The following is a 15,702-nucleotide window of genomic DNA, read 5'->3' on the forward strand; positions in this document are numbered from 1 at the left end:
ATTAATAAAATATTAGTAATACTAATTATTATTACTTTAAATGTATTATAATGCATTGCTACTACTATTACTACTTCTACTATTTTTATTAATATTATTGAGAGTTATTATTACATTTAAAAAAAAATGATATAATTAATTAGTATTACTAGTATTATTATAAAGACACAAATAACATAGAAATAACATGATACAATGTGGCTTTAAATAGCCCGCGAAACGCGCCGAATATTGGACACCTTCCCAAGATCATCTTCATATGCATTGTATCATGTTATTTCTATGTTATTTGTGTCGATTTGGACTTTTATGAATATTTTTGTAATAAATTATTAAATTTTAATTTTTTGTTGCTTACCTCTATTACTAGCTGATCCACCCCTATAAAGTCCCATTACACTATTAGACAATGACTGGATACTGGGACCAGTCACTAATTGTCCTCCTATTGATCTTTATACAAATATAGGGATGTGGAGTGGATTGATTAGTTCAGACTCTTTTATACAATTTTCATATTACTAGTATTATTAATAATTTTATTACATTTAAAATAAATGATTAATATTATTTTTATTATTTTAGTATACTTATTTGGCTAACTAGTCATTTAGAAAAACTGGGTAGGTTTTTATTTTTATCTTCTTTGATATAAGCTAACCTACTATAAAAGATGAACCTTGCTGGACGATGTCAACTTTGTAAAAAAACAGAAGAATATATTTTTACCCTTTTCTCTTTTTAGAGATTGTACGGCTGTATTATTCTTACTTTATTGAAAAATCAATAAAAAGAACATTTACAAAAATAAGCCTAAAAAATGTGATTGGTTGCTTTAAGAAATGATTTAATTTTGGACGCACAAAGCTCTCGGAGTTGAAGTGAATTTGGCGATCGTCCTGCGACTACATCCTACGTTCCATCCCCCGCCCTGCATTTCACATCTCCGTCACAAAGTTCCAGCATACCCGGCCCCCACCCAAAGCAAACACTGAGAGACAAGGTGAGGGGGGGAGCTTTCCTCCATTACAGTAAACATATGATCGCACTCACTGGCTATGTACAGCGATAGGAAGATTCCAGCCAGAGCCGCTCCGAATCCGGCCTGGAGGGGGAGGAAGCCGAGGAATCCGGGAGGAAAACATAACGCCACTCCAAGGGGCAGTGCCAACGCCAGGGCGCTGATAAACGCATTGCGCCGTCCAAACCTGAAAAACAAAAAACACAGCTGAGAAATGAACCAACAGCACATCCGGAAAATATTCACAGCGCTTCACTTCTTCCACATTTTATGTTACAGTCTTATTCCAACATGGATTCAATTCATTATTTTCCTCAAATTTCTACAAACAATCCCCCATAATGACAACGTGAGAGAAGTTTGTTTGAAATCTTTGCAAATTTATTAAAAATAAAAAAAATGACATGTGCATAAGTATTCACACCCTTTGCCATGACACTCAGAATTGAGCTCAGGTGCATCCTGTTTCCACTGATCATCCTTGAGATGTTTCTACAACTTGATTGGAGTCCACCTGTGGTAAATTCAGTTGATTGGACACGATTTGGAAAGGCACACACCTGTCTATAGAAGGTCACACAGGTAACAGTGCATGTCAGAGCACAAACCAAGCCATGAAGTCCAAGGAATTGTCTGTGGACCTCGGAGACAGGATTGTATGGAGGCACAGATCGGGGGAAGGGTACAGAAACATTTCTGCAGCATTGAAGTTCCAAATGAGCACAGTGGACTCCATCATCTGTAACTGGAAGAAGTTTGGAACCACCAGGACTCTTCCTAGAGCGGCCGCCTGGCCAAACTGAGCGATCGGGGGAGGGGGACCTTAGTCTGGGAGGTGACCAAGAACCCGATGGTCACTCTGACAGAGCTCCAGCGTTTCTCTGTGGAGAGAGGAGAACCTTCCAGAAGAACAACCATCTCTGCAGCACTCCACCAATCAAGCCTGTATGGGTGTGGCCAGACGGAAGCCACTCCTCAGTAAAAGTCACATGACAGCCCGCCTGGAGTTTACCAAAAGGCACCTGAAGAACTCTCAGACCATGAGAAACAAAATTCTCTGCTCTGATGAAACAAAGATTGAACTCTTTGGCCTGAATGACAAGCGTCATGTCTGGAGGAAACCAGGCACCGCCCATCACCTGGCCAATACCATCCCTACTGTGAAGCATGGTGGTGGCAGCATCATGCTGTGGGGATGTTTTTCAGTGGCAGGAACTGGGGGACTAGTCAGGATTGAGGGAAAGATGAATGCAGCAATGTACAGAGACATCCTTGATGAAAACCTCCTCCAGAGCGCTCTGGACCTCAGACTGGGGTGAAGGTTCATCTTCCAACAGGACAACGACCCTAAGCACACAGCCAACATAACAAAGGAGTGGCTACGGGACAACTCTGTGAATGTCCTTGAGTGGCCCAGCCAGAGCCCAGACTTGAACCCGATTGAACATCTCTGGAGAGATCTGAAAATGGCTGTGCACCGACCCTCCCCCATCCAACCTGATGGAGCTTCAGAGGTCCTGCATTGAAGAATGGGAGAAACTGCCCAAAAATAGGAGAGCCAAGCTTGTAGCATTATACTCAGAAATACTGGAGGCTGGAATTGGTGCCAAAGGAGCTTCACCAAAGTATTGAGAAAAGGGTGTGATACACAAAGCACGACTCTTCTGCATTAAAAATTCTACCTGTCCACCATTTTTACATTTGGCCATAAAGTTCCACTTTAAGAGCTCCTTCACACCAGGGAGGTCCGTTGTGGTGCATTTAATTCACATCAGTTCCTATCCGATGCATTAAGGCAGTCCATATTTGTAAATGGCCAACAATGCACCCCAGGGGGACAAAATCAAACCTGAAGCACGTCGCAACACATTGTGGTGCAAATCAGGGGGCCAATCACAATAAATGACCCCGCAGCACATGTGCGTTACCAGGAATCCGCCAATGAACTGGTGGGAATGGGCCCATAAAGGAAGGAAGATTCTAAAAATGAACCAACATGGAGAATGAAACATCCCAGCAACGAGGAGCCACCTACCTGTCACAGATGCAGCCAAACACGATGTAACCAAACAGCCAGCCAACCAGGTAGCAGATCTGCGCCACCGGAACCTTCCATCCATTATCACATACGAGGTCCCACTGAGAACAGAACATCGAGACACCATGTAAGATTAATACAGGAGATACGAACCACGGCAGGCTTCAGATTCTTCACTCTCCCAATAAACATTTTTCTTATCCTCATGCTGCTAGCATTGGTCAATAGATAGGAATGTACTGTATTTTCTGGCGTATAAGACTACTTTTGAACCTCAAAAAAATCCCCCAAAAATGGGGGGTCGTCTTATATGCTGAGTATAATATCTCCAAGGTAACCTAAGTGTAAGTATTACCGGTAGATGTAATCTCTCAAGATGCTGGCTGTGCGGGAATCCTGTACCGGTGTACCGTAGCTTCGGCTACATACAGTGTACCGCACTGAGCCAATCGGGGAGAGCGATGTATTCTATTATTGAATGCAATGCCTGCTTGGATTGGTGGAGTAACATCAGCCCGCCTCTCTGACTCTGCCAATCCGAGCAGGCTTTGCATTCAGTAATAGAATACACCGCTCACTGTGATTGGTTCAGCGCGGTATACTGTATGTAGCTGAAGCTACAGTACATACGGTATACCGGTACAGGATTCCCACACAGCCAGCGTCTTGAGATTACATCTACTGGTAATACTTAGGGTATCTTGGAGATATTATGAGAGATTACATGTATTACAGTACTTGGGGTACCTTGGAGATCTATGAGAAATCTGATGTTTTTCAATGGTGTTGCCTTGCTTCAGAAGGGGGGTAGTCTTATACGGTGAGTATAGCCCAAAACCTATGTTTTAACTTGAAAATTAGGGGGTCGTCTTATACGCCCAGTCGTCTTATACGCCGGAAAATACGGTATTTCATTTACTTGTTATAAACTTTTTTTTTTTTTTACACTTTAGTTACTTCCTGTTTTTCTGCCTAGGCAAATTTATTTATTTCAGGTACTTATATAGCGCTGTCAATTTACGCAGCGATTTACATATACATTGTACATTCACATCAGTCCCTGCCCTCAAGGAGCTTACAATCTAAGGTCCCTAACTCACATACATACATACATAGTAGGGCCAATTTTTCTTTTTTTACAGGATCCAATTAACCTACCAGCATACAAAAAAAGAAAAATGTGTAGCGCTAAAAACTGAGTAAATGTCCGACAACATAAAAAGTCCAATTGAACCAGCAATAAGGTGCATAGAATAATGATAAGAAAAATCCAATCATGAAAGATGGTGGCAAATGATGTGACCAAGTTGTGCAGCAAATCCCTCCACCAATAACGGTATAAATAAGATTGCGCTCACCAAATGGAAAGGACCCCAAATACCTTATGGCAAAGAGGTCAAACAGGCTTGAAGGAAATATTGTAGTGTCGCCACAGGATTCACCGTCCGCGATGAGCAACGTTTTGAGCAAAAGTTTTTAGCGCTACACATTTTTCTTTTTTTGTATTTTTCATCACTTTTTAGTGATTGGTGTTAGCTGCTCATTCTCACATTTTAAGATAGCGCAATATAATTTTTGGATTAACCTCCCAGCATGTCTTTGGAGTGCGGGAGGAAACCGGAGTACCCGGAGGAAACCCACGCAGGCACAGGGAGAACATGCAATCTCCAGGCAGGTAGTGTCGTGGTTGGGATTCGAACCAACGACCCTCCTGCTGCTAGGTGAAAGTGCTAACCACTACACCACTGTGCCGCAAACGATGTCATACATCCCAGGAGTCTTCATGGGAGGAGGGGTTCTCCTAGCTAAGCATGCCCTCTCCTGCTAGCATGCCTGAGCTAAAGACAGATGGATTCCATGGAGTAAATGCTACATGAATTATCTTCCCTTAATCAAGATGGCCAATGCCAGAAATAATAGGAGGGGGATGGATGGAAGGATTGAGACATGGATGGATGGATGGAAGGAAGGAAGGAGACATGGATGGATGGAAGGAAGGAAGGAAGGAGACATGGATGGATGGAAGGAAGGAGACATGGATGGATGGAAGGAAGGAAGGAAGGAGACATGGATGGATGGAAGGAAGGAAGGAGACATGGATGGATGGAAGGAAGGAAGGAGACATGGATGGATGGAAGGAGACATGGATGGATGGAAGGAAGGAAGGAGACATGGATGGATGGAAGGAAGGAGACATGGATGGATGGAAGGAAGGAAGGAAGGAGACATGGATGGATGGAAGGATGGATGGAAGGATGGAGACATGGATGGATGGAAGGATGGAGACATGGATGGATGGAAGGATGGAGACATGGATGGATGGAAGGATGGAGACATGGATGGATGGATGAAAAGATGGAGACACGGATGGATGAATGAAAAGATGGAGACACGGATGGATGAAAGGATGGAGACACGGATGGATGGATGAAAGGATGGAGACACGCGGTTGGATGGAGGGAGACACGCGGTTGGATGGAGGGAGACACGCAGTTGGATGGAAGGATAGATGGGGACACGGTTGGATGGATGGATGGGGACATGGGTGGATGGAAGGATAGATGGAGACATGGATGGATGGAAGGATGGAGACATGGATGGATGGAAGGATGGAGACACGCGGTTGGATGGAGGGAGACACGCGGTTGGATGGAGGGAGACACGCGGTTGGATGGAGGGAGACACGCGGTTGGATGGAGGGAGACACACGGTTGGATGGAGGGAGACACACGGTTGGATGGAGGGAGACACACGGTTGGATGGAGGGAGACACACGGTTGGATGGAGGGATACACGCAGTTGGATGGAAGGATAGATGGGGACACGGTTGGATGGATGGATGGGGACATGGGTGGATGGATGGATGGAGACGTGGGTGGATGGATGGATAGATGGGGACATGGGTGGATGGATGGATAGATGGGGACATGGGTGGATGGATGGATAGATGGGGACGTGGGTGGATGGTTTGGGGAGTTGCTTCGAACATTAAAAATGAATGAAATAGCATTTTTGGTTTGTGACGCTCACATGCAGTAAAGTTCCGTTGTAAAGTGAATCTTTCACCAGAGAAAAATGGAGGCAGTCAAAGCAACGTCACATTCTGCAAATGCTGGTTACTTGGCTGTCATGTTTATCCTCCTGCTTTAATACATGGAATCCTTTATCTGGGACAGGATGTACATAGGAAACATACATCATCTTATTGTGACAGCCAGACAACCTGCATCTTCAGGAGTGGATTGGGGGGGGGGGGGGGTGACAGTCTCCATGCATCTCTATGGATAGGTTTTCTTTAAAGAGACGATAACATTTTGTATATTAAAAAATAGATATAATGATGTTGGGGGGACCATGTGACTGGAAATCCAGCATACAGAGTCCATTGACAAGTAATAAAGATCAGTCTCAGACAATCACTCTCAGCTGAGTCCAATCAGAGATGAAAATGAGGGTCACATGGCGTTCCATTCCACTTCATAGAACAAAGACTGCGACTTCTCTGTATGGTAAAGTCACCGTCCGCCCTTATAACAAATGTAATAAATGCAGCAACAATCAAAAAAAAAAAAAAAAAAAAAAAAGGATTTTACTAACTTTTGTACCAACACCTGCAGAGCATTGCAACCACATCACTGCGTCAGTGTGCAGAGCGTCGCTCGCCTCCAGCCCCGGGTCTGTGCCCACCTATCATGGGACCGGAGGAAGTAATAAGTACAAGTGTGGTGACATCCGCAACCCACTACCGGTGCGATTCGTCATTGTAGCGGATGGGAATTGTAGGATTTTGTTTTAGGGCGGAGTTACACACAGCGCCACTCAACAGGACTCCACAATCCAGGTAAGTGGGAGAAGGGGGGGGAGGGGTTAGATTTTGGAGATGGGGAATGTAGCCATGCTTCATGTTGCACCCTAAATATGATCCGTAGTTGGAATGTGCTTGCAGGCTGCGTTCACACTCCAGCGTTTCGCAAAATGTGAGTAAAAATTTGCAATTTCACATGCGTTGCCTGTCACACTTGTGTTGCGGTTTTTAAAGACGCCCCAATCGTGGCAAAAAAAAAAAAAAAAAAAGGAATGCAAATTTGCTCGCATTCTCAAAATGTGAATACAGCCCTAGCCACTTACCTGAGCCTCCTCTCTGTCCAGCAATGTCCAGAGTCCCTCGGCCGCCTGGGACTCTCCCTCCTGATTGGCTTAGACACAGCTACAGCGCCATTGGCTCCTGCAGCTGTCAATCAAACTCAGTCAGCCTATTGGAGAGAGGGGGGGGGGGCGCCGAATGGCAGCTCCATGCCTGAATGGACAGGCGGAGCTGAAGCTCGGCTCGGGTGCCCCCATAGCAGGCTGCTTCCTGTGGGGGCACTCGACGGAAGTTCGAATTGAGATTGCGATTTTTTAATGATTATTCGTGCAGCTCTGCCGCACATGTATGTAAACAACAATCGCATCACACATGTGAGATATCTCTGTGATCATCAGAATGAGAGCAATAATTCTAACACCTGACCTCCTCTGTAACTCTCAACTGGTAACCTGTCCAACCTGCGGCCCCAGGGCCGCATGCAGCCCAGAACCGCAGGCAATGCAGCCCACTGCCCCCTGACAATTTATTCGTTTTTTGCCGGGGAGGAAGAAAGTAGAGTCAGGGGCACGGCCACAGCGACTTCCAACTAACTGTAGGAAGCGCTGCCAGATTACAAACAGAGCGGGGATCTCCTGCTTACCCGGCGGCCGCTGTCATATGAAGCCCCGCCTCCTGGACTGGCTCCTATGATAGACAGCACATTGGTGACGTCTTTTATAGGAGCCGGTCCAGGAGGCAGGACTGATCCCCGCTCTGTGTAATCCAGCGGCTCTGTGTAATCCAGCGGCTCTGTGTAATCCAGTGGCTCTCCTTTCGCATCATTGCTGCATTGGATGGGCACTCACTGGTGAGGCTGCATTGGATGGGCACTGATCAGTCTGCATTGGATGGGCACTCACTGGTGAGGCTGCATTGGATGGCACTGTTTGGTCTGCATTGGATGGGCACGCACTAGGCTTCAAGTGCCGTGCGATCTCCCGGCTGCCGCAGGGGATGTCTGCAGTCAGTGACAGCCGCTGCTTCCTGTATAGTTCCGGATCTGTCACAGGCGGAGTGATATGAAATGCACCCCTCCTCCGCCTGTGACAGGAGTCATACAGGAAGCAGCGGCTCTGCTCTCTACTGCAGCCACTGCTTCCTCCAGCAGTACCCGCATGACCAGTAGTACTCACCAGCAGTACCCACCACCAGTACCCACATGACCAGCAGTACCCGCCAGCAGTACCCGCACCAGCAGTCTGCAAAATAAGTAGAAAAGGTCTGTGCATTAGCGTGTGTAAATTGTTGCAATATGTTTTTTAATAACTAATTGTGTTTTGTCATAATATGTCATGTCCTTGTCCATACATGTATGAATAAAGACATGACATTTTCTGGCTGCCTAAGTCACATGTGCTAGGGGTGCAACTATCCCAGCATGTGCAGTGTTCCTGACTCCTCCCACCATCACCACTTGCGCCCCGAGAAAAATTCTCTACACTCAGTGTGTCCCAGAGAAGCCAAAATGTTGGACACCCATGCTGGAAAGGCTTTTAAAGCGTCGTCTATGGAGATTTTTTGGTACCGCAGTTTGGCGCCATTCCAAGGGCGTGTGCAATTTTGCAGTGTGACGTGTCTGGTATCTATTTACTCGCTGTAAAATCATCTTTTATGTTTTATCAAAACAATTATTATTGTAATCTATATATATATATATGGGTATTATATTGTATTATATATATATATATGGGTATTATATTGTATTTTATATATATATATATATATGGGTATTATATTGTATTATATATATGGGTATTATATTGTATTATATATATGGGTATTATATTGTATTATATATATGGGTATTATATTGTATTATATATATATATATATGGGTATTATATATATATATATATATATATATATATGGGTATTATATTGTATAATATATATATATATGGGTATTATATTGTGTTTTTGTGCATTAAAATTCATTCAACTTATTTTTCCAAAACACTGCGTTTGAAAAAAACAGCTGCGCAAATACCGTGTGATAGAAAAAAAAATGTGAAACACACGATTATATTCTCCAGGGCCTCTGCTTTAAAAAAAATATATAAAATGTTTTGGGGTTCTGAGTAATTTTCTAGCAAAAAAAAAAAAAGTTGAATTTTACATGTAGGAGAGAAGTGTCAGATTTGCCCCGGGGGAAAGGCGGGGGTGGGGGGGTGGGGCGGAGCCGATTGGTTCTGGGGAAATTTGGCAGATCTGCTCTCCCGTGTTCAGCAGAGACGCCCCGGGGCCAATGAGGTGTGTACATACATCTGCCACGTGTTCACCCAACCTGATATGTAATCTGTTCCCTGCTGGAAAGCCCGGGGCCAAATTTGCCTTCCCAGGGCCCCGGACTACCAGCAGATGAAGGTCCTAAATTGTCACAAAAAAATCTATTCCACTCCATATTCTTCACTCAGAAAAGTCCCTCCGGTCACTCTCATCCTCCTCTAATTTGAGTCTTGGTCCCCCTGTATGTAGGAATGTAGCCCCCCTCTCTTGGTCCCCCTGTATGTAGGAATGTAGCCCCCCCTCTCTTGGTTCCCCTGTATGTAGGAATGTAGCCCCCCCTCTCTTGGTTCCCCTGTATGTAGGAATGTAGCCCCCCCCTCTCTTGGTTCCCCTGTATGTAGGAATGTAGCCCCCCCTCTCTTGGTTCCCCTGTATGTAGGAATGTAGCCCCCCTCTCTTGGTTCCCCTGTATGTAGGAATGTAGCCCCCCCTCTCTTGGTTCCCCTGTATGTAGGAATGTAGCCCCCCCCTCTCTTGGTTCCCCTGTATGTAGGAATGTAGTCACCCTGTCTGAAGCCACCTTAGATCCTCCAGATCTCTGATCGGAGAATCGATCGGTAGGTAATCCGGTCCTGGCACTACTTGTTGGTAGATGTACCGGGAGTGGGAAGTTGTACGCTGTGAATGGTGTTTTTTGTAGCGATGTTTTTGTCACAATGTATCATTATTTTGTTGTATCCATTAATAAACCCGCCAGGGATGAGGATGACGGATGGGGGGAGGGGGGTCTGCGTTTCTATGGTAACCCGACTCCTCACCAGGTGAGATCTCTTCCCCCACCAATGGAATGACCTCCCGGAATGTCAGGATGACCGATAACGGCACCGAGGTGTCAGCCAACACAGCCGGACGATCATCCTGAAATCACACATCATAACAAATCCGATCTGTCCAATCAGACAGCTTCTTGTTTTTGGCAGCTCTAAGTCTCCCCCATACACATTACAATCTTTATACAAGGAAATCTGAGGACTGAGAATCTATCCAATCAGGAGAGCCGTTACACAGCAAAGTTCTTGGTAGATGGAAAGGAGATTGTACAATCAGGTTGTATTGTGTGTGGGGGACGGGGGGAGGGGGACGGGGTTATCAATTATTTCATTAATCTGCATAATGATTGGTTGTTGGACACACACCGATCTGTTATCCCCCCCCCCCCCCCCCCAGTTATCGCTGGCTGAGATGGATGGAATGTGGGGGTTCCGACCCAATCAGATCTATCGACAGACGATTGCAGCGGGAGAATGTGGGAGAGTCCGAATGATCAACGAATGTGACCCCACCCCCGAGGAGACATAAATAGTATGGGGGGTCAGAGGACTGACACTGAGGGTCGCACCTGGGTTGGGGCGGGGTCAGGTCTCTCACCTGGGTGGGGGCGGGGCCTGGTCTCTCACCTGGGTGGGGGCGGGGTCAGATCTCTCACCTGGGTGGGGGCGGGGTCAGATCTCTCACCTGGGTGGGGGCGGGGTCAGGTCTCTCACCTGGGTGGGGGCGGGGTCAGGTCTCTCACCTGTGTGGGGGCGGGGTCAGATCTCTCACCTGGGTGACGATGTTCTCCTCCAGCCAGCAGTTCTCCTCCCGGGTGTAGTTGTCAGTCCTCTCCGCGGTCCGGTTCTCGCACTCCCCCGTCCGGCACCCCGGGCCCCCTCCGCTCAGGATGGAGGAGGAGAAGGAGAGGGCGAGGAGGACATTGGGGAGCCACGAGACCGCCGATACCAACCGGGTGTACCGACCGAACCCCCCCGCCAGCGGCCACACTCTGCCATCGAAGTCCATGTGTGAAGGGGAGGGGCGGGGGAGGAGCGAAGGTAGGGCTGGGGGCGGGGATGCAGGCGGGGCTTCTATTAGTGATGATCGGATCTGATCTCCGCCATCCCGTCCGGGTACCGATCACCGACTGCAACCCCCAACATCCCACATAACCGTCATCATCCCGGCCCCGCCCACCCCGAGCCATCATTACAAATCATACTGCTTACCTGACATGGCCCGTCCCCTCATTAACCCCTCTTGGAGACCCCGCCCACCCTCATAACTCTGCCCCCCTTCTATCAGAGGCACCGCCCACCAACCCCATAACTCTGCCCCTTCTATCACAGGCACCGCCCACCGACCCCATAACTCTGCCCCTTCTATCAGAGGCACCGCCCACCAACCCCATAACTCTGCCCCTTCCATCAGAGACACCGCCCACCACCCCTATAACCCTGCCCCTTCTATCAGAGACACCGCCCACCAACCCCTTAACTCTGCCACTTCTATCAGAGGCACCGCCCACCAACCCCTTAACTCTGCCACTTCTATCAGAGGCACCGCCCACCAACCCCATAACTCTGCCCCTTCTATCACAGGCACCGCCCACCGACCCCATAACTCTGCCCCTTCTATCAGAGACACCGCCCACCAACCCCATAACTCTGCCTCTTCTATCAGAGGCCCCGCCCACCAACCCTATAACTCTGCCCCTTCCATCAGAGACACCGCCCACCACCCCTATAACCCTGCCCCTATAACTCTTCCCCTCTTCTATCAGAGTCACCGATCACCAGCCCCATAACCCCACCACATAACCCTGCCCCTTCTAGCAGAGGCACCGCCCACCGACCCCATAACTCTGCCTCCTGTATCAGGCACCGCCCACCATCCCCATAACTCTGCCCCTTCAATCACAGGCACCGCCCCCACCCCCATAACTCTGTCCTTCAATCAGAGGCCCCGCCCACCACCCCATAACTCTGCCCCTTCTATCAGAGGCCCCGCCCACCACCCCCATAACTCTGCCCTTTCTATCAGAGGCACCGCCCACCGACCCCCAGAACTCTGTAACTCTGCCCCTTCTATCACAGGCACCGCCCACCACCCCCATAACTCTGCCCCTTCTATCACAGGCACCGCCTACCACCCCCATAACTCTGCCCCTTCTATCACAGGCACCGCCCACCACCCCCATAACTCTGCCCTTTCTATCAGAGGCACCGCCCACCGACCCCCATAACTCTGCCCTTTCTATCACAGGCACCGCCCACCACCCCCATAACTCTGCCCTCTTCTATCACAGGCACCGCCCACCACCCCCATAACTCTGCCCCTTCTATCACAGGCACCGCCCACCACCCCCATAACTCTGCCCTTTCTATCAGAGGCACCGCCCACCGACCCCATAACTCTGCCCTCTTCTATCACAGGCACCGCCCACCACCCCCATAACTCTGCCCCTTCTATCACAGGCACCGCCCACCACCCCCATAACTCTGCCCTTTCTATCAGAGGCACCGCCCACCGACCCCCATGACTCTGCCCTCTTCTATCACAGGCACCGCCCACCACCCCCATAACTCTGCCCTCTTCTATCACAGGCACCGCCCACCACCCCCATAACTCTGCCCTCTTCTATCACAGGCACCGCCCACCACCCCATAACTCTGCCCTCTTCTATCACAGGCACCGCCCACCACCCCCATAACCCTGCCCCTTTTAGCAGAGACACCGCCCACCGACCCCATAACTCTGCCTCCTCCATCAGAGGCACCGCCCACCATCCCCATAATTCTGCCCCTTCAATCAACAGAACCGCCCACCACCCCCATAACCCTGCCCCTTCTAGCAGAGGCACCTGTGTGTAATGTAATCTCAGTATAAATACAGCTGTTCTGTGAAGCCCTCAGAGGTTTGTTAGAGAACCTTAGTGAAGAAACAGCATCATGAAGGCCAAGGAACACACCAGACAGGTCAGGGATAAAAGCCCCGTACACACGTACCGATTGTCGGCCGACCGTTCGGCCGTCTTTTGTCCGGTGCTGTTGTGTTGGTTGGAATGTGCCTAAACTGCACACGAATTTTGTCGGCCAACAAAAACCAACTGCAGAAGTGATGTCATGTGATAGAAGTGATGTCATGTGATAGAAGTGATGTCATGTGATAGAAGTGATGTCATGTGATAGAAGTGATGTCATGTGATAGAAGTGATGTCATGTGATAGAAGTGATGTCATGCTCTGATTTACTTTCCGTGTGTTTTTTCCTCTGAGCATGCCCAGTCTTGATCATCACATTTTTGTCTGCCGAAATCTGAGGAACAATCGGCCGTTCTGTTGTTGGCCAACAAAAATTTTATAGCATGCACACCAGATTTTGTTCGGCCGAAAAGTCGCAGTCGGTTGTCAGAAGCATCATACTAACAAGCCGACAATCGGCCGATCGGACGTTGGCCGAAAATTTACAGCCAACAATCGGTGCGTGTGTACGGGGCTAAAGTTGTGGAGAAGTATAAAGCAGGGTTAGGTTATAAAAAAATCTCCCAAGCTTTGACCATCTCACGGAGCGCTGTTCAATCCATCATGGGAAAATGGAAAGAGTACGGCACAACTGCAACCCTACCAAGACATGGCCGTCCACCTAAACTGACTGGCCGGGCCCCTACCAAGACATGGCCGTCCACCTAAACTGACCGGCCGGGCCTATACCAAGACATGGCCGTCCACCTAAACTGACCGGCTGGGCCCCTACCAAGACATGGCCGTCCACCTAAACTGACCGGCTGGGCCCCTACCAAGACATGGCCGTCCACCTAAACTGACCCTCCGGGCCCCTACCAAGACATGGCCGTCCACCTAAACTGACCGGCTGGGCCCCTACCAAGACATGGCCGTCCACCTAAACTGACCGGCTGGGCCCCTACCAAGACATGGCCGTCCACCTAAACTGACCCTCCGGGCCCCTACCAAGACATGGCCGTCCACCTAAACTGACTGGCCGGGCCCCTACCAAGACATGGCCGTCCACCTAAACTGACCGGCCGGGCTCCTACCAAGACATGGCCATCCACCTAAACTGACCGGCTGGGCCCCTACCAAGACATGGCCGTCCACCTAAACTGACCCTCCGGGCCCCTACCAAGACATGGCCGTCCACCTAAACTGACCGGCCGGGCCCCTACCAAGACATGGCCGTCCACCTAAACTGACCAGCCGGGCAAGGAGAGCATTCATCAGAGAAGCAGCCAAGAGGCCCATGGGAACTCTGGAGGAGCTGCAGAGATCCACAGCTCAGGTGGGAGAATCTGTCCACAGGACAACTATTAGTCGTGCGCTAATGTGACGTGGTTGGAGTTTTCGGCAAAACACCGCGATAGTGACGTGCGGCCTTGCATCTCGGAGCTCAGTGTGACATTCTGATCTAGCAGCAGACATTAACCACTTAAGCCCCGGAAGATTTTACCCCCTTCCTGACCAGGGCCTATTTTGTGATTCGGCACTGCGTGAATTTAACGGACAATTGCGCGGTCGTGCGACGCTGTAACTAAACGAATTTGACGTCCTTTTTTTCCCACAAACAGAGCTTTCTTTTGGTGGTATTTGATCACCTCTGCGATTTTTTGATCACGCGCTATAAACAAAAAAAGAGCGACAATTTTGCAAAAATAACAATATTTTTCACATTTTTTTAATATGAAATTCCCCCCCCAAAAAATGTAAAAATCAAAATGTTTTAACATTTTTGGCCAATTTGTTTTCTGCTACATATGTTTGGTAAAAAAAATTTGCAAAAAGCGTATTTTGATTGGTTTGCGCAAAAGTTATTGCGTTTACTAACAAAGGGAAAGATTTTTGTCATTTTTGTTGTTTTTTTTTTAACGCGTAATGGCGGCGATCTGCGGTTTTTTTGCGGGACTGCGACATTGCGGCGGACAGATCGGACCCTTGACTGACATTTTTGACACTTTTGGGGTTACCAGTGACATCATGCTATATATATGCACTGTCACTGTAAAAATACACTGGCAGTGAAGGGGTTAACTTTTTTTGAGAGGGAGGGGCTGTGTGTGTCCCTAGGGGCGTGATTCTAACTGTGATTGGCTGTGGCTTGAGGTGTAGGAACAGTGATCAACGGTCCTACATAGTAGAACCGTATGATCATTGTTTCTACACAGGGGAGAATGACAGGCGGCTTGTTTACATCAGCCGCCTGCCTTTCTCCCTCTGCACCGACGATCGCCGAGTGACCGGCGGACATCAGGTTCACCAGTCACATGCGCAGGGGGGTTCCGTGACCGCGCGGTAGCGCACCGGCAGCGCGCGCTCGCTCCCTAGACCCTCACACGCTAGTGACGTAGTACTACGTCACTTTGCCTGTGAGGAGCTGACCGCCGCAGTAAATAGTCGTGCGGCGGTCGGCAAGCGGTTAAAGTAAATAGCCTCCCATCGTGTCTGTGTGTGTTGGTAAAATATAT

General features: G+C 48.5%; 1 protein-coding gene across 1 annotated transcript in view; it reads right to left on the reverse strand.

Moving 5' to 3' along the window:
• Nucleotides 1–11,266, reverse strand: part of SLC22A31 (solute carrier family 22 member 31) — a 31,063-nt gene extending 19,797 nt beyond the window's left edge. The window contains exons 1-3 of the mRNA XM_082269610.1: nucleotides 11,014–11,266; nucleotides 3,057–3,160; nucleotides 1,054–1,208 (exon numbers count right to left, since the gene is read on the reverse strand). Of these exons, the coding sequence (XP_082125736.1) occupies nucleotides 1,054–1,208; nucleotides 3,057–3,160; nucleotides 11,014–11,250 (496 nt within the window). The 5' untranslated portion in view covers nucleotides 11,251–11,266. The remainder of the gene's footprint in view (nucleotides 1–1,053; nucleotides 1,209–3,056; nucleotides 3,161–11,013) is intronic.
• Between the last annotated feature and the right edge of the window lie 4,436 nt (nucleotides 11,267–15,702).

Source organism: Pelophylax lessonae (genome assembly GCF_965119305.1).
Source record: "Pelophylax lessonae genome assembly, chromosome: 10".
NCBI classification, from domain to species: domain Eukaryota; kingdom Metazoa; phylum Chordata; class Amphibia; order Anura; family Ranidae; genus Pelophylax; species Pelophylax lessonae.